Source organism: Clupea harengus, chromosome 1 (assembly GCF_900700415.2).
Source record: "Clupea harengus chromosome 1, Ch_v2.0.2, whole genome shotgun sequence".
Taxonomy (NCBI): domain Eukaryota; kingdom Metazoa; phylum Chordata; class Actinopteri; order Clupeiformes; family Clupeidae; genus Clupea; species Clupea harengus.
In genome coordinates, this window is record NC_045152.1 from 25563185 (window position 1) to 25588735 (window position 25551).

The 25551-nt window shown below is 38.8% G+C and overlaps 2 protein-coding genes across 6 annotated transcripts in view; both read left to right on the forward strand.

The window, feature by feature from the left end:
- usp31 (ubiquitin specific peptidase 31) overlaps positions 1 to 7887 on the forward strand; it is a 54404-nt gene extending 46517 nt beyond the window's left edge. The window contains exon 16 of one of the 2 annotated variants that reach the window (XM_031573362.2): positions 78 to 7887. In XM_031573362.2, coding sequence (XP_031429222.1) covers positions 78 to 1420 — 1343 coding nt within the window. In that variant the 3' untranslated portion in view covers positions 1421 to 7887. Of the gene's footprint in view, positions 1 to 74 lie in introns of both variants that reach the window. The other variant, XM_012826444.3, reaches the window with a different exon arrangement.
- A 9643-nt stretch (positions 7888 to 17530) lies between these two features.
- Positions 17531 to 24554, forward strand: igfals (insulin-like growth factor binding protein, acid labile subunit). Of its 4 annotated transcripts, none has more exons than XM_012826449.3 (2): positions 17531 to 18370; positions 22314 to 24554. In XM_012826449.3, exons 1-2 carry the CDS (start codon positions 18319 to 18321, stop codon positions 24113 to 24115), a joined length of 1854 nt encoding a protein of 617 aa, XP_012681903.1. In that variant the 5' UTR covers positions 17531 to 18318; the 3' UTR covers positions 24116 to 24554. The 4 variants fall into 4 exon arrangements, with proteins under 4 accessions (XP_012681903.1, XP_042564338.1, XP_031429241.1 ...); XM_042708404.1 differs by having other exon boundaries at positions 17534 to 18445; XM_031573381.2 differs by lacking the exon at positions 17531 to 18370 and adding an exon at positions 18633 to 18881.
- The last annotated feature ends 997 nt before the right edge of the window (positions 24555 to 25551 follow it).

Here is a 25551-nt window from a genome sequence, read left to right on the forward strand (position 1 = left end):
TTATTTCAGATCAGTATGCCTGCTTATGTAATTTATGGTCAATGCAGTAGTTTAAATACTGTGTTTTTCTTAAGGAGGCTTTTCAACTCGACCTTTTGTGAGGAGCATTCAACGGCAGAGCTTATCTTCTAGATCCTCAATGAGTAGCCCTCTTGCCTTCAGTGAGAATGGCATGAAGCCTTCCTGGTCCCTTTCAGCCAAACTACGAATGAGGTCTAACTCTCCGTCAAGCTTCTCCCTCGACTCCCGCTCCTCCCCTCCATTGGAGAGAATTGGAGAAGCTTGTGATGACAAAGTGTCTACTTCTTGCTTTGGCCGTCAGGATCGACATGCCAGCAGCAAGGCACCTCTTGCTACTGTGGAGGGCTATGGTAGTGATGGAGGAAATGGCAAGACAGTTCTGGATGATGCCTACTGTAGGATTTCCAAGGACGAGCATGTTGATAACAATAGTCAAGTCACAGTTCACGATCAGAGCAAAAATGCAGCCCCTGTTAAAGAACAGAAACGTAAGGGAAGCTCTGCTGAAAAGCAAAAGGGGGAGAGTAGTGGAACCAAAAAGAGTTCTTCTAAGAATGATTTGGAGAAGACCTCTAAAAAGCACCACAGTTCATCTTTAACCACAAAGTCCCCCTCTCAAGGGTCTTCCAGCTCTCTACTTAAGAGTGCTAAAGGGACCAGCACCAACAAAGAGTCTGGCAAGACTGTGAAGCGGTCTTCTTGTGCCCAAAAGACAGCTGTCCAAGATGCCCAAAGTAATGAGCAGCCTTCCGCCACATCACAGCCCTCTGTGTCTCAGACTGCAACTGTCAAGAAAGGCTCTTTGAAGCCTGAGAAGATATCTGTCACCAGCAAGAAGAAGCTTGCTGAAAGGACTTCTAGCAAAGATGTGGCCCACCCTAAATCTGAAGTAGATAAGCCTAAAGGTAGTGGGGTTCAGCGCAGCTCCCAGCCTCGGGGGGCTGAGAAGGAACGGGCGGAGCGGAAACCAGCGAGGAGTATCAGCAACAGCTCCTCCGTCACAAGCCTGCGCTCTCCCAGTATCTCACTCAGAGACCTGAACCACAGTAGCAAATCAGAGGACAAGGGTCTGTCATTCCTGAAAAGTGCACTTCGCCAAAGAGAGACTCGAAGATCTGCTGATTTGGGCAAAACTACCTTGCTAACAAAGAAGACATCTGAAAGGACAGCCAAGTCTAGTAACCAAACTAAGGGAGGTGGTATGGATGATGATAAAGTATCTTCAGGTCCTTCTTTGCTGACCTCTCCAGAGAGCAAAACGAGTAAAACTGCTACTAAAAAGAAAGTGTGCTCCAAAGTCACAGCCCCAGTCAAACACTCTCTCTTGCCAGTTAGCAAGTCAATGTCTTCCACCACAGAGACCACTGATCAGACTGTTAGTGGAAAAAAAGCCTCTTGAAATAAGTCATCCTCTAGAAAGCCTTGTTCCAGCATGCAATCCTCTGTCGACCATACACACCAGACACCTCAGTGATATTTTAATGCCAGTTATTTCTGATGCAGCTACTTTTGATGTGCCTGAGAAATATACAAATGTGTGTTCATATACATAGAAGTGTGTGTGTTTGTGAGATTATCTAGTAAAAAAAAAGCGCCTTTCCTACCACTGAACCAGATCATTGCCTATGAAAAAATATTATGGGATGAATTTGAACTACATTCTATATTCGCCAGCCTGTGTTACAGTTCTACGTTCAGGCCCTACTTTAATTACCCAAGGGGCCAAATGTATCAATCTTTTTGCCATAGGAACAAGTGTACGCACATTCCCACGATTTGGTTATGGAGTTTTTTTGTCACAGATATCAAACACAGTGAAATTACTTTGCTGCGCATCCTGCCATGGTTATTATTTATTATGTTCAAAGTTGAGTTATTATAGAGATCACGAAGTTCTCCATTTTGCAATTTGCGCCAAACAGTGCTTTCTCAAAGAAAGAATTAATAATCCAGTCCGTTATGCTACAACATTTGTTGTAAAGTGTCTTGGTGGAATCTCAAATAATTTGGGTGTTGGATTAATAGATGTTTTTATCAAACTGATCAACCCGTTTGTGCCTGTATTTCAATATGAGTACAGTCAATTACACAGATTACATTGGGAAAACCTGAAATTGCTACACAATACATGCACGATAATTCCTAGCCAGTTTGCGTCACCGTTAGTTCCTCTTGCTGTCACCAATCTGCAAAGTAGAAATGTTATATGTATGCCACCTCGACACCATATGCAGAGATACGCATATTTTCCTTGCCAGTATCTTTTCATAAATACTGTTCTACCGTGTAGAAAAGTGCTCAGCACGATTTTAGTGTGTAAGCACATGAGGTCATGCTCATTTCCAGCTGAAGTGCAAGATCTGAGTACCAGGTTTTTGTTTTTTAACCCATTAAAACACAAGATTACCCCTATGTTAATATGGGATAGGTTAAAGGTGTAGTCCTTGATGCTGGCGAAAGATTGATATTTGAACTCAACAGCCAGTCAAATGCTCCCCTCCCTTTAGTGCTCTTTGTTGTTGATTGGCTTCGAATTGTGTATTGCTTGGTCCGAGCTCCAGTGTTTCCCATTCATAGTGCCAGGACTGTGTACAAACACCTGAACATTTTCTTTTTAGCTCACACACCAGACAGACTGCTAAAGGAACTTTCTGTTAGAAGTAATGTTGTGTCCCAAATAATCTGTTATTTGCAGCCCAGATTGTCCAGATCTGTTTTGATCATCAAAACATACTTTATGAAAACAAAACGAACAGGAAAAGTAATCCTCAGAAATGTTTCATTCTTCAAGTTTATTACCAGACAACATACAGGTACGTGTAATAGTCAATCAAGTATAGACATTCAGCCAATAATATATCTGCTATGCACAGAAAAATAACTCACTTAATCTTACACTATGTATATAATTATAGAAACCCAATGAGGTCACGGCATACATTACTGAAATTGTAGCAAAATGGGGTATGGATAGTGAAAGAAGAGATGATATGTTGGATAGATGTGCAAGTTGGTGTGACTTGACATAGTTACTTTGTGAAAAGTGGTGAGGCCACACTCCATTTAGAATTATTTTCCATTCTTGGCATACAAGTGGGCATTGACCTGGACTACATTTTAAGTGATTGGATTAGCCTTTGACCAATTGGAGTATAACTGTAATAGAATCGGTCTTGGTCTGGATCGTGCAGATGAACATTTCTGGGAAGGCTAGCTACCATCCTTCAGCATCATTTCATACCACACTTCAATGCTTACTGAGACATCGTAATCACCCTTCATTCAATATTTTCCTGTGGGTAGGAGGAATATTAGTCTTACATTAGTCTTTTTAAGGTGCAATATCAAGGCTTTTTAAAACATTTTTAATGCTTTTAGGCTTTAAACAGTGTTATTTTGAAGGCAAGTCCAAAAATATAGATTTATGTGCATTTTCCTGCGCAGTTTTAAGACTTTTATTTCATTTGTGTACATTTATCTGGTCCTGAAAGGTTAAATAAATGAAATAAACATGCAAACTATGAACAGAACTATTATGCATATAATACACAAATATTTGAAAATGAAAACCGCATCATTTCTGACGGCTACATTTTGCAGGTAGCTAGTTAGGTATGGGATCTCTTGTAAGCAACTGACACAAGACTCGCAGACAGATCATATTTTACCCATGGAGTCCGCATTATGTTACGCTGCTGCAAACTTGTAATTCTGCTAGCTTGCAAACTTTATGAAGAAGAATGGTACCGTCTGATGGGGTCTTCATAGCAGACAGTACTAGGCATGTTTTGACTGCAGGAACTCGTAGGATACTGAGGTGGCTCAAACGCTTACAGGAACAGCCCACTGCTTGGTCCTTTTTGTGTTTTGTTTTTCCACAGCGGTGCAGGAACCACCAGGCCTACAAGTCGTGATAATTTTGCTCCTCATTTGTCCAGCAGCACTAACATTAGACCATTTTTGCTCTAAAGTTGCTAATAATCAATTAAATGACTTCATGGCAGCTGGTAATTATTAAATACATTAAGTTGCCAGCACCACTGTTGATTAATTAAAGCTGTTGACTAATCTGGTAAAAAATATACTTGCTTTTTAAAAAAATGGCCATCTGTTGTCTTCCACATCCCGTTTTACCGATGAGCATTAATCATTACCGCTAGCCCAACCTAGCAGTTTCAGGACCACACAGAGGTTCCTACCCCAGGGTGGGTACTCATTTCTACCTCAAAAACTGACCTGGTAAAGGTCCCACAGGTGTTCCTGTGTCTCTGTCGATCTGTGCACAAAGGTTCGGGCCACCCTAAAAAGACCTGCTTGTTCCTGCAGTGAAAAAACACCTACTGTCAACTCATTAATGTAACATACCGATCTAAAGAGACATGCACCTGTCATATTGTCAATTTAGAACATAGGAAACATCTTTGGTCTTCATTGGTTTGATATGAAACGGGTTATTACCTTAGTGGCAATGAGACCAATCAAAAACGTGCCAATGCTGGCCATCGCTTGAGTCCACTGAAGTCACACCTTACTGGTCGCTGCATAAGTGGATGCTTGCCATAGTGGCTGCCAAATCGCAACTATTATCCCGGTGGGAAAACAGAGCTGGGAGCAGTACAGCCAGTCTACTGAAATGTCACATTAGGCCAGAACCTAAAATGTGATCCCAGAGGTCCCAATAATGTGCTGGATAGGTTGACATATGGCAGCTCACATTTTCTCTCTCATTTGGCTACTACATACGGTCTCCACTGTTAGCACAGTCACAGAGTGTGATGCAATAAAATAAAATTGAAAAAAAGATTATGTGTGACTGTTTCATGCAGATTTCCACAACGCACTTTGATGACACTTCCTGGGGGTACCATCAAATTGAATATAAATATAGGGGTTAAGAGAAGAGACCTGTTTGCTATGTATTTAAATAGCAAGTTTCATGGAAATGGCCTGCTTTTTCTAGCATGACTTAATTTACAAGGAACTAACACATTTCTGAGTATGGGGGGAAAAACCTGACTTAAATATAGAGACTTGGTCACATCCTTATGAGGGTAGGCATCCAAAGTCAACTTGACGTGACTATGCCTACAGGCTACTGGCACATCCTCATAGGCTTTCCTTTGAAAACCAATCCCCAACAATCACCATTGCACTTTTCTGTGTCAATCAATGTTCAAGGACATAATTAGGGCTATGTGTGTAGAGAGTATCACTGTCCTTTACACATTTCTAATTAGTGTGTAACACTGGTGGTATTATTACAGTGTAAGACGGACGGTGTTTGTGAATATCTTTATTGGCTTATTGTACTTAGTGAATAGAAGTGCTATGACTCAGCACTTTTTGTGTGTATAAACATGTTCTGATTCTGTACATGAAGCCATTATGACAAGTTACGGTCTTGTTTGTGAAGACAAATATATTATATAAATTGTAAGAAGGCTCCTTTTTGTCTTAAACCATATTAGATTGAATGAGTGAAAATTCCGGGGCAATTTAGGGCACAGTATTCCAATAGCACTGTGTACTCTAGTGCTCAAAATAATAAAATTGGCCAGACACAACTCTCAGATGTTTACCTTAATTTCAGTGTTTGCAGGTCCACAATGAATTACACACATTATTTATTATATTTGATATTTTTTTCCAAGTAGCAGGTTATTTTGGTTATGGTATAGTTTGTTTCAAGAAATCTGCATTTTTTTTTTGTGCTTTCCACCTTGGCAATTTATTAGCTTGAGTTTGTTAATTTGCTGAAAACTGGCCTAATTTTTTCTTTATTTGTAGCTAAGATAATTACCATGTTTAGGATTTATATTTTTTGTATACGTTTGTATTTCGCATCTTTGTAGCAATTCAACAGGCGAATCCTTCAGAACAATGGTCTCATAGTGTATACTTGTACCTTCAGCATAATGAATGTGGAATGGGCCAGCTAAGGTCAGGATGAAATGGATATGGTTATGAAAGGTAGCTACACAGATCAGAAATAGTTTTCTTTAGATTTAGTCAAGAGTTATTTTGGTAGCACTTTACAGATTGGTAATAAATGGGTAGTATCATGATAAAATCATGCTAACAACTCATAACAACCTGCACATTATTTAAACAATACAAATTACTAAAGAATAATCCACTGTGGTGATTATTGCAGTGGTAATAAGTCTGTAACAAAATGGTAATAGTTTGGAGTGTGAGTGGGTGGATGTCTGAAGCATTAACATGTAAGCACTCTGAGGGCTGAGTAGAAAAGCGCTATGTAAGTATATAAATGCAGTCCAGATTTGTATTTAAAAACAACTTGAAAACTATTAAGTAGGCCTAGTTGTACCATGATGCTACCCCCTTATTACCGCTCTGAAAGTGCTACCGTTTTTACTCAAATCAATGACTAAATAATAATATTAAGTTGCAATACACCAGACACAGTATAGCAGTAATATTGAAATTAAATTCAGTACGGCATAAGCGGAATGGGGGCTTCACCAGGTCTCTTCGATATGATTTGTCTTTAAGGCAAGGCTTGGTTAAAGTTTGTATGACTAACGTTTTGCTCCTGTATTCAAATAACCCTGAGGTTATTGTTGTAGGCCCTATACATTTCAGGGAAACACTATCTTGCCATCTGTTCATTCCATGACATCTTATCTGTTTTCACCTTACCCATTTTAAGAGGACCAAATTGTCAGTTGACCGAAAATGTTATCTTGACTCTTGGTTACATAAATAATACACTGCATCATCAACCAAGTAAATTATAGAGTGTATCTGCAAATGTCTGGCTATTGAGTTCTGGAGAATGACTAAATGGAGTATTAGGCAATACAATTTCCCAGTGGGTTTAACCCACAGTTTGATAAAATGCATTTTAGAGTAGGTTCCTTATGCTAAGGTACTATGCTGCAGAAATCAATCAATGTTTTTACTCCAGTGCTTTTTCCAGATTCCACTCACATCAGTGATGGTGATACAGATTCCCATTTCAATAACCCAATTGTTTTCACATCACTTTGGCTTGCTGGTGACTGTGTAACTGTAGTATAGTGTATAAACTCTAAATAGGATGCCCAACATATGTAATCATATACAAATCAAATGAGATTATTACATTTTTATAATATAGTCATATAGCGCAATTCATAGTCCCAGCAACAAGTGCAGCTCGACAAAATGAGACCAAATCTGTGTCTGCTGGGGTGTCGCAGAGCTTGCACACTCTGATTGGATAGCAACTCAAAGTTCTACATTCTTGAGTGTTGCCATGGTGCAGCCGAAGCCCAGCTCCTCTTCCATCTCTGTTGAACAAGAAGGTATTCCCCAATATCTGCCCTTAACATATTTAGCGATCTCACACCACCTTCTGCTTTTTCTCTTCCTCAGCCCAGAAATGATTTTGTCGAGAGACACTTGTCGACTATGAATTGTACTTTAGATAACATGCGACCAAACAGTGCAAGTGGTTTCAACCAATCTTATGGTTGCTTTTAAAAAAATATTATATTCAGTTATGAGCTGAAATAATACATCAGGCTGCTCTGTTGGTCAATACACTGGACTCAATTGAGCTTATAATGTGTAATTTCTGCTCAGATTTTGTAGTTAAATAAACATTGTTCTACAGTGGTAAATCCTGTAAATACATTTTGCAACAAGCATGAGATAGCACTTATTTATTTACTCTGTTCATTTATGTGAATGCACTTATCATGTTTTTCTCAACATTTAAAGGATTTAAATATATATGCTATGATATGTTCAAAATTAAAGAAGATATTAATAAAACAATTAAAGTGCAATCAACTTTGAACTCTCTTGATGACTTTCATTTATGTATTTGTTTCATATTAAAGTGCAATCAACTTTAAACTCTCTTGATGACTCATTTATGTATTTGTTTCATGTTTCGTATCCTCTACCTCCAAACCAGGGTTTGAGGGGGGTGGTGGGGGTAATTTTACCCAAATTATATCTGCTAATGCAAATACAACCCTATAAACAAGCTTACTTTGAAACCCATTGTCTGTCATTACATAAGAATCATGGCTTTGAAATAGATCTATAGAATTCTGTTTCAAGGCATTTGACTTGTTGACTGATCTGTGTTTTCTCTCTCTGTTCTGTTTGTTTTCTGTGGGATTGGACATCGTTGAATTAGGTATTAACAGTGTGTTGATACATTTGTACATCATTATGCACCAATGCACAAATCATTTTCATATTAATAAGCATTACTACATGTAGAACAAGTAAACGCCATAGCCTATATCTCTACAGCATTGAAATACTTTAGAGTATAAAGCATAATAATTGGAGGCCAAACGGCAAAGCTGCGTAGTTACCCATTAGCCGTGTTTCTATTACCAGGCCAAATCCGGGCAAGCGAGTGCCTGCCAAGGCCAGGAGAGGTTTAATAAGATAATTAGATAATAATAATAAGTTAACTAATCACTATAAAACCTACACGCTACCAAATAAACTTAAAAGATAGTAAAACACACAGTATCGTTGGAGCTGGTCAGCACGCGGAATCAGGGCTCTACTTAAAGGAGTCATCGTATGCCCATTTTTCTACAAGTTGACATGGTTCATTGGGATCTTAATGAAATGTCTGGAACATACTTTGGTCAAAATACCACAAGGATCAAGCAAAATAGCATGCTTCTCACCCTGTCTAAAACAGACATGTTCAAAGTGACCTGTTTTGAGTGCCTGTTCCTCTCCCTTCCTCTACCTCTCCTTATCTTTCCTCTAATGCTATCTCCTCTAACTAGTACTTAACTTGCACTTACAGTAGTTACATTCCTGTACTTTTTTATTTCTTATGTAAAGTAGTATTTATTGTTACACTAGGTCTCTATTGCTTGTAGCTTGATTGTTCTCTCCTTTGTACGTTGCTTTGGATAAACCGTCTGCTAAATTACTAAATGTAATGTTCCTTTAAATGTTAATGAGCCAGCTCACCCCACTCCCCTCCTCCACGCTCACCTAAGTAAGGTTTTGTGATACCAGAGACAAGCTCTGATGCTACCATGGAAACTGTTGAGTGTGTACCTTGGGAGAAACATGACTGCTGGAGACTTGGACACAGCGATGCACTCATACTGTTTTGAACCAGAATCATACCCTGAACAAGTTAGAGAATTTAGGCTTCAATGGGACGTTTCTGAATGATTAGTTAACTTTGTCACCTTGACAATTATTTTTGTATGTTTGTACATTGGCTGAGGTCATACGGTCTTGCTGGCTGTGTAAAGGACAACCCAATGATAGTGACTTGAGTATGTAAATACAGTGTGTTCATGTATGAGTACGTAACAAATACAGTGTGTTTATGTAAGTTACTGGTTGTGAAAAGCTTGGTTTCTGGTATTTAAGTAAATGCAAGTAACACAGGCATGATTACGTGATGCCTATTCTACCAGTAAGACTCAAGCTGTAAAGTTTAAGTTAGGTCGCAGCCAGCAATATTATCTGACTACAGTAATGGGCCAAGCAAGGGGTGTACGACGTAACTCATTGTGATGTAGGTTTACCTCTATTTCTTAGTGTTTACACATGTTGTTCTCATGCATTTGGTGACCTATGTCTTTAATAGTAACACAACATTCAAATAAAGTACAACTGCAATGTTGGCACTTTTTAAATGTCTTTCCTGATACAGGTGTATTTGTGCCAATTGTGAAAAAAATGCCTACAGAGCTCGAGAATGTCTGCTGCAGGCAGACCCTTGTGTGCTTGAATGTGTTCGAATACATTCAACATCTACAGAGCAGACTATTGGCCTTTAGGTCTAAGGGCAATACAGTAGTACATGTCTTTATGCAGTCATTTCTGTACTACAGCGGCGGCACTGAGCTAACAGATAAAAATCCTGAAATATAGGAAAGAACTGATGAGGCAGGGCAACAGCGTGTTCATACAAACAAAAGATGGTACATACATGATACATGTACACGATTCATACAAACATACATGGGATACAAAATTGACAGTGGATAATATGAGGATAGAGAGCATTCAGGTATTGTAGAACAGCTTATTGGGTATGGAGTGTACTCGTAAGGTTACTATTGGGTGAGTAGAGCAATGATACAGAAAACTATGTCGATGGTGGTAATTATTTACATTACGGGTAAATAGGCTAGCACAGAGTGTGTAGATGTACCATGAGCAGGGTAGAATTAATGCATGACAGTGTGGTGGTGATGGGTAGGTGTAGGCAGAGGGTTTCTGCAAGAAGATCAGGTGGAGAGACTACAGCAACATCCCACAGTTGTAACAATCTAGACTAGGAGGGGAAGAAAAGAGAAGTGAGGGGCCAAGGTTCGCTGCCTAATATGTGTATAAGTACTTAATGGTTATAGTGATGAGGAGTGATGTTTTCACACACAATTTTGTTTATATTGGGAAATGCTCAAATAAGCATAGCAGGATGATAGCCTACTGTTTTACTATCTAAAAAAAGATTTGCCCCCTTTTCAATTGCCCCTTCAGTGACTTCATCTTGGCACTGCCTGATATAGAGACTCTTCATCCAAAGGACCTCACTCTCAAACGCAAGAAGATTGTGTAGATTTCATCATTTTCAGAGTGTTTTCTGCCCCACAGTGGTTACATTAAAAAATCCATTTGGCTATTTGGCAACAGAATTGCCTACAACAAGGTTTCCCTAAAAGTATGGCATCTCATCCGAGCTGAGCCAGATCTCATATTTGGTAGCCTATTCACATAATTACATTTTCCATGACATAGTTCTGCCTTCACTTAACTTATCCGACCAACCTCATGATATAGGCAGTGAAGCAACGGCAATATAGCGGTGTTCCAGAGTGAAAGCATAAGTTAGTACATAAATGTATTATGATGAAACATGTAATCATTTTATATCTAAAATTATCTCCAAATCAATACCAATACACTTGATTCTGTACAAAACTTGTCAAAATTAGGCTTTTTCATGTCCTCTTTAACTTCGCCAACAAGCTGTATACTTTGTGAGTAGGTTGCTTGCTGATGTGCTGACGTTAGTGTCAGTAAGTGTCTATTTCTCTGTAATTAAAAAAAAAATCTAAAATCTAAGTCCACATGAAACGCAAAGCGCCAAAGTCAGTTGTGGTGTCTTTTTACCTTCTGCCTCACATGTCTACAAAAACACCTAAAGGCTGTGAGGAATTGAAATTGATTCAAGCAGGACATGGGAAAAGAAGCTTAATAGTCAATGACATCAGTCATGCTGAAGTATGTGCTAGCAGCAGTATAGGTTCATGATGTGCACTCATATTGTAAACATATTCTGTGTACGTACAGTTATCTGACATGCTGTGTCTTGACCTCCCCAGAATGATCTGGCTGCTGTATTAAGCAATGGGTATTGTATGGTTTTGTGGTTTAAAACATTTATTTGTACTCTTGTTCCTGCATTGCTGTTTTTCAGTATTGATATATTCACAGGTGGAAGTGGACAGAGGCCCTTAACTGTGATTGCTTCAGAATCAGAGGGCTATATTGGACCACCAGTACAAACAGCAAGCAGTGGTGGCAAAACTGTTTTTGTAATGTAATACATTTTAAATTAGTGGAATATGGAAGACTGTGACCCTGGCGTGGAGAATGCAGAACCATCCAAACAGGTCATTGTCATTATGGAGTACTTTATTCTTTGATATTAAATTGAATTTGAATTGATAGAATTCATCATAGACCCTACTATTGTTTCCTCATATATTTCCAGACTGAGTATGCTCCTTGTCCAAATTGCCAATCCCCTTGATGTTCTAGAAGTACAGAAAGGTAGAAGTGGTTGAACTCTAAACTATTGAAACATGTCAGGTGATTGCAGAGTAAAATATTGATTACATGTAATGTACTTTTTGTGAGGAAGTGTGTCATTTAGACATCCAAATTCTGCCTAGGCTTAAAAACAAGGTATTCTATCATTACGGTCTTTACTGAAGATACAGATGTTTAACCTTTTTGACATTTACTTATCTATTCTTTTGTATATTTTTCTTAGACCTGCAGGAAACAAAAACACTTTGGATGTTGAAAATGCAAAATCTAGCTCAACAGGTGGACAACTCTCAGAAATTCTCAGTCTGTCATTAGGTCAAACTTCTTTCACCGTGCTTTTAAACAATGGAACAGACCGAAGAAACCCCCGCCCAAAATGCTCCCTTAGTGTTTGTTTTGTGGGAGAGGCAGGTGTAGACACAGGGGAAATAAAAAAGGAGTTCCTTACTCTGGTAACTGTCAATCTCAGTCTTGTAGTATTACAAAATGCTGTTAATAATCAATTTTGTTGATATTCTCCGGTTGTGTTGTTTAACTTTAGTGCACTTATTGATTTTGGCAGGCCTGATGTCTGGCATTGAATTGCGCTACTTTGAACCTGGTTCTGACTACAAAGGAAAGAATCCTATATACTCAATAAGTGCCCTGGATGAGAACTACTTCAGTTTCTAACAAACCTTTGCTTTAAAATAATAGCTACACTTTAACTCATATGTTTGCTTTATGTATATGTAGTGTGTGTGTGTGTGTGTGTGTGTATATGTGTTGTATTTGTCTGTGCATATCCTTAGGAGCTTTGGGGAGATCATGGCTGTGAGCTTGGCTCAAGGACGTCCGGTGCCTGAATACACCTATCCTGCTACTGGAGATTTGGACAGTTTGGTGGTAAACCCTGAAGATGTAGATGCAGAAACCATTGAATTGATTGGAAAGGTATAGGAATTGCATTGTAAAGTATTGTATAGAAGTGTTCTAAATGCAACCTAGCCACTGTATTTAGCTGTGTTTTTCTTGCCTGTCTGTTTACCTCAACACAATGGAAATACCTGGTATATGCTCTCACACTTCTCATTTAATTTAGTAATTTAGGAGACGCTTTTATCCAAAGCGACGTACAAAGCAGAGAACAATCAAGCTACGAGCAATAGAGACCTAGTGTAACAATAAATACTACTTTACATAAGAAATAAAAAAAATGCAGGAATGTAACTACTGTAAGTGCGAGTTAAGTACTAGTTAGAGGAGATAGCATTAGATGAAGGATAAGGAGAGGTAGAGAAAGGAAGAGGAAGGGAGAGGAATAACAAGTTAGGAAAGGAGGTGCTCTCTGAAGAGTTTGTGCAGTATGTTTGACAAATGTTTTAAGAGCATAAAATGTGTTTGTGTATTCACATACAGTAGGTGTCCATCTACTTGCATTTGGATATCCGGTCTCTCAAAAACAGACCCAATGGTAAGGTTTTTCAGTAACCTCAATGAGTACACCAACTGGTAAAGCTGTTAAATATATATTATGCTTCATATTCCTTATGTTTGTATGTATGTATTGATAGAACAACACTTTATGCTGTGAAAACCTGTCGATTTTATCCTTCAGTACCATTGTTCTGAAGTACGTGGCCTGACTTCTGAGGGGGTTCAGTAGTTCACGAGGTAGAGGAATCGGAACATTGCTAGTTCAATCCCGACTTCTCCTCACCAAGTGATGAAGTGTCATTGAGCAAGACACCAAACTCCTAACCACTCCCGATGCGCAGGTTGGCAACTTGGATAGTAGCCTCTGCCATCAGTGTATGAATGGGTAGATGTCTGAGGCATTAATGTGTGAAGCGCTTTGAGTGCTCTCTGAGTAGAAAAGCACTATGAAAGGGCAGTCTATTTACCATTACCCATGCTTGAGCAATTGCAAAAAGGCTTGCATCTCTACAGCTTTCCAGATGTAAGGGAACTAAATATAGACCTCTGGCAGCCCTTTTTTGTGCCACTTCAGGATAAAAACGCAACTAGGCATACATTGAAATTGTGTCATTCACTTATGCAGAGCAAACATAATTACACCTGATAATCATCCATTACTTTTGTATTTATAAGTCTGATGCAAACTTCATTATGGCAAGCTGCAAACTGTGCTGAACTACATTCAAAATGTGCTGAACTACATTCAAGATTTTCTTCAGGAGCTAGAATTAAAGTAAAAGGTGAAAAGGAAAACTTTTTTTTTCCCAACGAAGGGGGGGGGGGTACGCAGCTGGAGATTAAATGTCTGAAGGGGTACGGGACTGTAAAAAGTTTGGGAACCACTGAGCTAGAGGATAACAGTAAGAGGCTTAAAGTGTGGGACATTTGAGTTGCTTAAGTTATTTTTTTGTAAGTGTACATGAAATGTAGAATTTTACTTTATTAGGTTTGGACAGTCCAGTTCCAGAACAAAAATGGATGCCTCCACCAAACCTCTCACAGTCCCAACAGTCTTGCAGTGGTTGACAGGCCAGGCACACAAGCCAGTACTAAGTGAGAAACACAATTTTGAAATTAAGAGCAGGTTGTCTCTGCCAAAGCCATCCTTCAGCTGAGGTAGGAAGACATAGTGAATGCAAAACATGTGAAATATATTGGAGATATCAAGTAGGCCATCTTCTTCTACACCACATAGGACCTCATAGTAGACCTGGGTCACGGCCATCCATACATCTCTCCACAAACTCCACAACTCTGAATTTTTTTTTTACACGTTTTTATGTGTTACCTCTGCTAGTCACCAATATGAGAAAATGGAGGTTTGGAGTTATCATGTTTAGCTAGCCAGCTAACAGTATAATGAATTTGAGCCACGTCTGTGAACCCATTCGCTTATCATTTTTAGCTTTTGATACAGTTTTCCTCTATGTATTGCCCACAGCAATATGTCAACTATCACCAATGGAAGCAGCCACAGTTGTCCAGTCAAAAACGGACTCAATCACTATTGGAAATTCCATGTCAGATGGAATGGACACTAAAGTGAGTAACATTAACTTTGTGGTAAAATAAAGCTAAAAAAGTTATCAACGTAGGCACCACCAACAGGTCAAATTAGCAAACTGTTGGATAGTAAAGCTAACATGATTTGTCAGCTAACATCAGTCACAGCAGGACACATTTTTAACATTATAACTGTCACGGGACTTCAGGACGCAGAGATGGAATGTTTAACAGAATTTTTTGTATTCTAACACAGGCAGGGAAAGGGGAAACAAACAGGAAAAACCAACAAACAAACGGCGCCCACGCTCAGCAGTATATTTTAAACTAATTTCACCACTAGACTGGAGTTTGTACAAAAGTTTATATGATGTGAGTGACAGGTGCAGGTGATCGTGCAATCAGAAATTGGGAATGTGACAGGTGAATGTGATCAGTATTCGGGTGATTATGAATGTAGCGCAGGTGCGTTAGTTACAGAGCATTCAGACGTGCACGTTGGAATGCGTTGCGCCAACGGATGGCGGAGGAGGAGTCTGGCGCGTGGGGTTCTGTTGATACCAGAGACGTTATAGTGAGATTGACAGGTCAACGAACCAATCACGCCACTAGCAAGCTGCTTACCTTGTAAGCAGTAGCATGCTAACATTAGGTAGGGTGCTCACACACCTCGCAAATCCTATCAGACGTATTTTTCAGTTACAATAAAGGGGTTTTTACATTGTACAATGTACAGTGTCTATTTCTCGGTAACTTCAAAAAAATCTAAGCAAAAAAAAGTCAAACAAACAACTTTTAGGTACAAATACGACCATCTACGGAGTTTGGTCGCCATCTTTTTTTTTTTAGCTTGCCGCTTTTTAGACGTAAGCATATATACGGGATCTGATTGGCTAGTGCCTGTGCTGTCAGTTATGCATGAAAGGCAATTTGATTGGCTGACGCATGCATTGCCTCTCGAGAAGTTGAACATTCTTCAACTCTTCCCGCAAGCAAAGCATGAAACGCAACGCACGGGAACCCAACGGAGCCACAATTCAGTTCGGCAAAGGATGACGTCACCCCATTCAAAGTGAATGGGGATCCGTCAACCCTGACGGATCAACGCATTCCAACGTGCACGTCTGAATGCTGCCTTAAAGTCGATGGGGGGCGTGGCAGGAGCTGGGTTCAGTGCGGACGTGACAATAACAGAGCAAGTTAACTCATAACCTGTCAAACAGGTGGAACTGTCAAAAGATTGTCTTTGCCCTCTCGTGAGCGCGTTTACAGCCTTGGCATGCTCCTGACACTTAAGCAAATAAATACATGTATATTTCCCAGAAACAGATTGGCATCATATTATGCATATAACACAAATGCTTAAAACAGGTCCATTATTTTAAACAGAAAATAACCTATATGCATTAGTCATGCAGCTCAATCACGTTCTACAAAACATTGTCACTACAGTGACAACTGAACATTTAGCCCAGTAGAAAATACCCATATGGCATATACTGTATATCATGTATCAGTCACTCAGCATAAAAATACTGGGATTTTGGTCCATATCGCCCAGCCCTAAAATGAGGGCTGTGACTTTTTTTGTTATGTTTTACTTTTTTATAATAGGTCTTACTAATTTGGCATAAGATATTGATAGCTATATTAATACTAGGGCTGTCAAACATAAAAAAAATATGAATAAATTATGAATTATAAATAATTTGTTATTAATTAATCTAAATTAATCGCATATATGAATTTGTCGTGAAAAGCATTACAAAATCTGTCCGATTTGCCATTGACGTGAATTGACAAAATAAACAAGCCTTGGCAGTGTGATGTTCACCACACATTAATGGCAAACAACAGATTAGAACAACTTTATTTAATAAAGAGCACATTTTCTTTATTCCTGATTAATTCATTTCATAGTTTATTGATGACTCGGACACAAGTAATGGGGACTCGACTTGACTCAGCTCGGACTCTTCTTTGGTGACTTGGACTCAGGCTGGACTCAGACTTAAGGTTTAGTGACTCAACTACAACACTGGTGACAGTTTTAGCCAATATGACAAAGTTGGTTTTATAGGGCTTGTCATTGTCATTGTTGTCACGTGTTGATGTGATACGTTAAATTGTGGGGAATTTATTTTATCTCCACCTTTTTGTCTGTGAAACATTAGCTAAATGCACTAAACTACTACTTGTATACATTATATAAAACTTGTATAAACCTGCCCACTCTTATCTACCTCTGCTCTCTCCCTCTCTCTGCAGTAGCTGGAACAGACGCACAGGTGTGGGTGGGTCCTCCCTAATGTGCAGTGGAAGAACAGGCTTACAGGCTGGTTTCCTCCTCTCTTTTGGCTTTTGGGTTTGGATTTCTGTTTTGCAGTATATATAGAGTTGCTCTAAACTTTTATTTCAACCTTACACTGACATTCTCTATACTCTTTATTAATACTTTAATACATGTACTTAATTATTTGTAAGTACATGTGGCCTCCCCTTTATGTTGCCATGATCTGAGCCAAGCCTGCGTAACAAGGGGGGATCAATATTGCGCTATCCATTTTGTTCAGACTGGTTGAGAGCTTATTTTAATACACTAATCATATCCTTCCCAGTATACTATAGAATTTGGGCACATTTATGCCGGGAACAATGTAATCTCTTTAATGCTTACGGCCCTGTGTCAGTGTCTATGGTGCTTACGGCCCTGTGTCAATGTTTATGCCATAACATCTAGCTCTCTTTTTCTTGAGTTGACCTCTGATGAATCATTAATTACCTTCAATGAATAACAAGGGGGGAAATCAACCCTGAAACCTAAAGTGCATATCAATCTCTAAAATGAAACATTTTGTCTGTAAAGTATTTAGGATCCACAGATGTTATTGACAACTTTGACCATTACCGTTTGAAGATTAGTAACACTTTCTGATAGATTGTATTCATTGAACTGTATGACAACTCTAAATGAATGCGCTTTGGGCTTTAAGCTCACTAACCTGCAAGTCTAAGTGCAGAACTTTAAACCTTTGACACTTTTAGGCCTTCATGAAGCTTTGTGACTTAAGCTGTCAAAGAAACCACCCCTGCATGTTTAGAATGTTGGGAATGAGCAGAATGACCATGATCACCTTCCTCTACTTTTACCATTGAAAAAAGAAATTATGTGGCAACAGACAATAAACAGAGAAAGAACAATATATAGGGCTATTGAAACTGAAGTAATAATTCAGTTCAAAAATAATCTGACGCCCATAACTACCTAAAACAACCTAAAACAGTCACCATCTCATAAAAAATCTCTAACCAACTGGTCATACAAACGTGATACTAAGTGGCAAAACCTACAAATCCAAAGTTCAAGTTGGCCTGTCAAATATCATCTCTCCAAAGAATCTGGTGGCAGTTGCACTCTGGGAAATATCTTGGAAACCATCCAGCTAGTCATAGTTCCCAAGATAAAGCTACACAGAAGAGAAATGAAGTGACATGAAGTCCAACCTCATTCTAAATTCTAATGTTTTATGAGTGTCAGTTAAGGACATGACTTTGGGGACTTGGTATATAAAAAATGTTTTAATGCCATCTGAAAAAGGTATTTAGCTCCTACTGACATTTCTAAATTAATGTTGTCCAAGATGAATATCCCTCCATTTATCTAACTGTACAGGTAAGTAAAAATAGAACACTGCTTTGACAAACAGTGAAATGTCATGTCAGACTTCATGTCAACAACAACAATAATAATACCAATAATAGTAGTCGTAGTAGTAGTAGAAGCAGTAATAATAATAATAATAATAATAATAATAATAATAATAATAATAATAATAGTAATAATAATAATAGCTGTCAAGAAAAGAGTCAAACACAAACAGATGAACAAATACCCTTAAGACCTTTAAATCAGATATCCTTGAAGTTTGTTGCGTTGCAGAACAAATTGGAAATAAACACCACTGGGAGGATAAGAAGAGGTTAATTTTGTCACTGAGTAGAGACAGTGGACAGTGACTTTGAAGGCAAAGGTAGGTTAATCTTTTCACACACAATCCACTCTTTTGGTGAGTGCTTCTTCATCTTCACATAAATTGCTGAAGCAAAAGGTAGGTCCCCAGATAATCACAAAGTTTTGTAGCAGTTACATCATAAAGATATTTTGCTAACTTTAATATATACAACTATAATATATAATTTATGAAACGTGTGTAAAACTGTAAAACTACTTAAAGCTGCAGTATGTAGTACTTTTTGTTGAAAATGCGTGGCTCAGATGGGAAAACAGTTTAAAAAAGTGTCCTTGAGCTTTACCTAAATCAGGATTATAAAGCCAGAGTGGCGGGGTAGAGTTTAGTTGCAGCTGTTCATTCTTCACTGTTTGTCATTGTAGATTGGTGGTCACATCTTATGGAAGAAAAATACCGTCCAGCTGGAAACACAGGGAAGAGCAATATAGAGCTGTGAAGTGAACTTATAAATTAGCTTTGAATATGGTTGAAACGGACACCCTTGTTTTAAATGTATAAAGTAGTTGCGCTTTTAGCGGGAATTGCAGTGTTTGCCTCTATTCAGTTGTATTGACTGAATAGACTCCCAGTAGTCTCTGGTTTGAAAAAATTAAAACAAACAAATGTAGACACATATGGAACAGTACTACCTACAATCAGAAACCACAAGCCCTTTCTGTCTTTACATATTTTATAGTGTGTTGTTTACATGTTCACACCCAATACAGTTCCATTAATTACCTCAGAGATTGAATGCTCAGGTGATTCAAACATTCAAATCTGTGTTACTTTTTTGTGAAAATAGTTTGGAAAGGCCTGTTTTCTGAAGGCCATATAGTGTTACAGGTACTCACGGGTGCGAGACCTCTCGCTAGACCCATGCGCTAGCTATAAGTGGAAGCTAGCACAGAATTCTCTGTATGAACATCATGGCAGAGGAGACGAAGAAACTGAGGAAGACGTTGTAGGAGGATAGGAAGAGAAAGAGAGAGAAACCGAGCAAGAGACCGAAAAAGAGTCTGTCTCAGACTGGCTTTTACATGTTGGCGAGAGCTAAAAGTTGCAGAAAGATGCAAGTCAGATGCTGAGCTGCGCTTCTTTCTGCTGGACTAGTCAGTAATGACTTATTAGCTGTCTTGCTATGTCTTGTGTTGCTCTTGCTTGATAATTGGCTGTGTTAGGAAAGTTGTCGACTCGCTAGTTTTTCATCATAAAAAAAAATATTATTTATGAAAGAATTCGATGGCTTCTGTCATTGTCTTTGCCTGTTCCATATCCTTCAGCTTGTCAACAAATACACGTGTACACTGTCCATTAGGGGGTCTCGAAGTGCGATTTGTATTTTGGACAGTGGTGTAAAAGTGAGCAACACCCCGCAACTTTAGGGGAAGCACAGTAGCAAAAAATACCAGTTCTCCCGTAATGGGGCTTTAAAGGCGTGTAATTCCAGGATGCAGAACTTTGTGTGTATGTACATGTGCGTGAGGTTAGGCCTACTAGGCTCTGCTTACCAAGAAAGCATCTGACTAATGTACCTACTGGTGTCTGCTTATACTACTATCAGGATAAAGCACAGTTACAAGCCAGTATCCTAATATGCTTATACATATATATTGATAGATTTATGAAGTAAAATGTACCTCTTTCACCACTGTATGAGAAGAGTTTAGTATTGTATTAGTATTAGTATTGATGCCAAAGAGCAAATATCAGGATGCAAATCAAAAAGAAAGAAAAATGAGAAAAAATCTAAATGCAAGCATGTGGCTTTGTCAACAACCTCTAAATACCTGAGCATCTTAATGATTCAGAGTACAACTTCCCACAGCTTCAAAGTCATCTGTCTTGAGCTTCAGGAGCATAGGCAGTTCAGCCCCCCTGTCTGAATGTATTGACTGACAATTCCTCATTCTAAATTGACCTGAGATTTGGTGTCCACCCCCTCTGTAAATAACATGCACCAGCCTGCATGATTTGTACAGGGAAGTGCTCTGCACCGTGCAATGCACCATGTAGGCTTAAGATATGTGCAATCCTGCTAACAAGGTCTTTCTATGATTGGTGATTTTGGATTGTTTTGTCGTGTTTGCTATGCTGCTTTAGTACACTTTAATTGAATTAATTGTCAGCTGCAACCAGTCAAGTTAACTAGCTAGCTTTCAGAAGTTAGTTATCATTTAACCTAAATTGTTCAATCGTGATTGCTAGTTCACGTTTCACAATCTTAAGTAACTGTTTTTAGTTGATTGTATTCAACATGCAATTTCTGACAAAGTTGATTTATTTTGCCTTTCGATATATATAAAAATCTATCGACATCTAGATAATTGCTTTATTCTGGGCTAGCAAGCTAAAATGATGAAATGGTTAAGAGGGTTTAGGGAAAAATACAGAGGGTGAACAGTACTCATAGCTAATAGCTAGCTAATGTTACAGTTACTGTACAACTAACAAGATTGTAGCGTTTGTGGCACATTTAATTGTTAAAGGGGTCTAACATGACTTCGATGTATTGTGCCTGCCCAAAGATTGAAAAGTTTTGGGAGAATGTTTGGGAAACTACACAACACATTTTGAAGAAAAAAAGATCATGACTACCATTTTATTTGGGCGATATGCATTGATAGAAGAAATGATTGATACCTTTTGAAAATATTCACAGCAGCAGCAAAGGAAGCAAATACATGTAAATGGTTACAGACAGACTTGCCTACTGTAGATAGTTAGATACATTTATGAATATCACTTGTTTGGAACTATGCACGGCCCATGAACCCATTTGACTTACAGTTGTCTTTGTACTTGTATTCTGCACAAAGACAATAAAGCTGTATCTTATCTATCTTATGTCCACCACTAAGACAGGATCCTCCATGCTGCAGCTTTATGTGTCTCAATGGAGTGTTTAATCATCATCATCATCATCATTGTTTATTCAGGGAGAAATTGACTGAGCACAGGGCTCTTTTGCAGCAATGCCCTGATTGAGGCTACATAGTACAGAAGAACAATAAATAAACAAACCATAACAAAACAAAACAGACAAAATAAATTAAAAAACACATTAAACAACTCAGAAATTAAGTATAAAAAATAAATAAATAAAATAACATAAAGTAAAAAAATTAAATCAGAGAATCATTTAAAACAACAGCATTGAGGCACATCCTTATTATCTAAAAGGCTCTTAAATTGGTTGACAGACAAATACTTGGTTAATTTCAACTCCACTTGTTCCATTTATGGGAAGCAAAGAACTTAAAAGCTATTTTACCTATATTAGTTTTTGTAAGGGGGATTTCAAGGGAGATGAGGCTCTGTGACCGTGTATTATGACAGATGGATTTTAATTTTAAAAGTGACATGAGATAATTAGGCAGTTTTCCCACTAAGGCTTTATAAACAAATAAAAGACAGTGTTTTTCCCTCCTGTCTGCTAGAGCTGTTATGCTATGATATGTTATATTTATATATGATGCATAGAAGATTATCTGAAATGTATAACTTATTTATGTTCACTTTTCCCATCAGTTGAGATGCATTCTTCTGTGCTGCTAATGCTGTGGATATTAGGAGCATCAGTCGGGTGGGCAGACTCAGCTTCCACTACAGAGAAGCCCACAGAAATGCCGTGTTCCAAAGGCTGCACGTGTCTCATGGATGACTACAGCTCAGATCTCAGTGTCTACTGCAGCTCACGCAATCTTACCCTTGCTCCTCCTGACGTTCCTAAGTCTACACATTCCTTATGGCTGGATGGAAATCTATTTACGTCACTGCCAGGTGCATCCTTCAAGGATCTCAATAACTTAGATTTCTTAAACTTACAGAATGGTCAGCTTTACACGCTGGATGCGCAAGTATTCAGAGGATTACGTTCATTGGCTCATCTACATCTGGAGCGCAACCACATTCGAACATTACCAAGTATTGTTTTTCAAAACACACCCAATCTTGCCTCATTGAGTCTCCACAATAACCAGCTGTCAAGAATAGAAGACAAACTGTTTGCTGGTCTATCCAATATGTGGCTGCTAAATCTAGGATGGAACTCACTTGCTGTATTGCCCGAGAATATTTTTCAGGATCTGCAAGGCCTGCGAGAGCTGGTCCTTGCAGGTAATCGACTAGTTTACCTGCAGCCACAGTTGTTCCATCATCTTACAGAGCTCAAGGAGTTAGATATCACAGGAAATCATCTGAAAGTTATCAAGGCCAATGTTTTCCTTAAGCTTTCGAAGCTGCAGAAGCTTTACCTGGCACAGAATCAAATTACTACAATTGCACCGAGAGCATTTTTTGGAATGAAATCATTACGATGGTTAGACATAACTAACAACCGACTGGGAGTAATCCATGAGGAAACCTTTTCAGGTCTTCATAGTCTACATGTACTTCGCCTCTCCAACAATTCCGTCAGCAGCCTCAGGCCTGGGACATTTCGTGACTTGCAATACCTTGAGGAACTTCGTCTCAGCCATAACCGAATAGTTGTCTTAGGAGAAAGGATCTTTGAGGGACTTGGTCACCTAGAAATGTTGGAGCTGGAACATAATCATATCCAAACAGCACGTATGGGTACTTTTTTGGGTCTCTCTCATGTGGCTGTGATCAACCTGTCTGGCAGCTGTTTTCAGAGTTTACCAGACCAAATCTTCAAGGGGTTGTCAAAGCTACACAGTCTCCATCTTGATAAAGGATGCCTGTCAAAAATAACTTCTCAAGCATTCATCGGCCTCACAGGTCTGCGCCGACTTTTCCTTCAGCACAATAACATTTCTGTCGTGGAGCACCAGAGCTTTTTGGAGCTTCAGGGCCTACAACAGCTTGACCTAAGATTCAACACGATCAAATACCTTTCCTCCCAGACGTTCTATGGACTAAAGAATCTTGACTACTTACTGCTGTCAAATAACCAGCTTCGCCAGCTTCATCCAGAGGTTCTGCTGCCTCTGCAGCGTCTCTCCTGGTTGGACCTCTCTGCAAACCAGCTTGATCATTTAATGAACGGAACCATGCAGATGCTGTCCAAGTTGCGTTATCTCAACTTAAACAATAACGCACTGACCAATCTTCCACCTGCCATTCCTGATAGCCTAGACCAACTCTGGCTTTCAGGAAACCTCTGGAAATGTGACTGCCATGCTCTCCCTCTGAGGGATTATTGTGTCAAGAGACCCCATGCCTGTCCCCAGCAAGTGGAAACCCTCGCTGAGGGTGAGGAGCCCCATGCTGTTGTCACTAATTACAATAACATCACATGCAGTAGTCCTGATAACCTTTCTGGCCTGGATCTGAGGAACATAAGCAATGAGCATTTCAAAAACTGTTGATTTGACCGATATTTCATATAGAAGTCAAGTATGAAGTGGATATCTCTGGACATCAAGTTTTTAATAAGCCTTTTCTGATGAGCTCAATTATATTTACCATTGTCAAAACATAATATGATTATATGATAACATCATATGTTCTCTGCATTCTTACAATGCATTTTAAATACACCATATCTTTCACATTATCTATGGATTGTATATTCTTTTATAATGTGTTGTTTTTGTTGACTGATGTTATTAATACATGTTAAACAATGGAAAATGTGTTAGTTGTTGTCCAACTGGTCAGAGCTTAACTGATTATGTGTCTTCTACACTGATTTCAGGTTTTTTTCATGGAATCAATGATTGTTTCCTTGTTTATTTTTCAAATATTCAGCCTTTTCACAAGACTATGTAAAATGAATTGTGATTAAAGAGTGGATACTAAATGCAATCATGAGAATCCTTATACAACAGTTCTGAATATATATTTAACGGGATATAAAAAAAGTAGCTCAGCTCATGCTCATGCTGATAGTCATAGCATACTATGAAAAGTTGCATTGAGTAGCTATGTTAGAGTCTTACAGGCAAAACTAAAATCTATTTATATCTATCTTGGCCTGTAGTTTGAGAGTGAAATTGACTGGCAGAAACGAAAGACGTAGGCACACTGTTGCAAAAAAAAACAACACTTCAGAGAAATAGTTAAATGTGTGGTCAAAGGTACTAAGTGGGCAGGGCCAAGCCGAGGTTAATTAGTGATAGGTTTGGTTAAAGCCTATCAATAGTAATCCCTTTAAAGTGAGTGCATCAGATGAGATCACAATGGAAGAAGATGACAGTGTTGCCATGGGTTCTGGACAATGCTCACCAGGAGTGCCACTGTAAGGAATGGACCGTAGTACTTCTTCTTTGAACTGTTGTTCAAAACTATGAACTTATAAATTTAAGCTATTGTTTGATCACCCCCTCCCCCATGCTATCACCTATTTCCCTGTGGATTATGTTAAAATGCGTCTATAGAACGCCAGAAATGTTATGTCCTGATGTGATTTTCATGTTATGCCCTGTCGCATGGCCAATACACAACATGAAATTGACTCATCTTCCCCAGATCTCAAGCATTCACTGAACGAGATTTAACCAGTTCTGTATTTATTAGGTTTATTCACAACTCCAAGGAGAATAGGTTAACTTAAGAGGGGGCAAAGGCCAAAATAACAAACAAACAGGTCTGCCAAGAAAAATACAACACAACCCCGGTAACCTTATCAAAAGCAATAAACTACAATACGTGATTCCCCTGTGCCATCTGTGCTCCTTGTGACATGGATTGTCATCGACCGAGATCCAATCATTGAAGCACTGCCTCGTACCTGCACACTCCAATTGACACACACACACGCATTTACACCTGAAGCACCTTGTACATACTCATACAGAGAATG

Coding starts and splice junctions, on each gene's coding strand:
- igfals (XM_012826449.3), top strand. CDS start 18,319: ATGACTTTGGGGACTTGGTATATAAAAAATGTTTTAATGCCATCTGAA. Junction 18,371..22,313: donor TTTAATGCCATCTGAAAAAG/GTATTTAGCTCC, acceptor TTTTCCCATCAG/TTGAGATGCATTCTTCTGTG.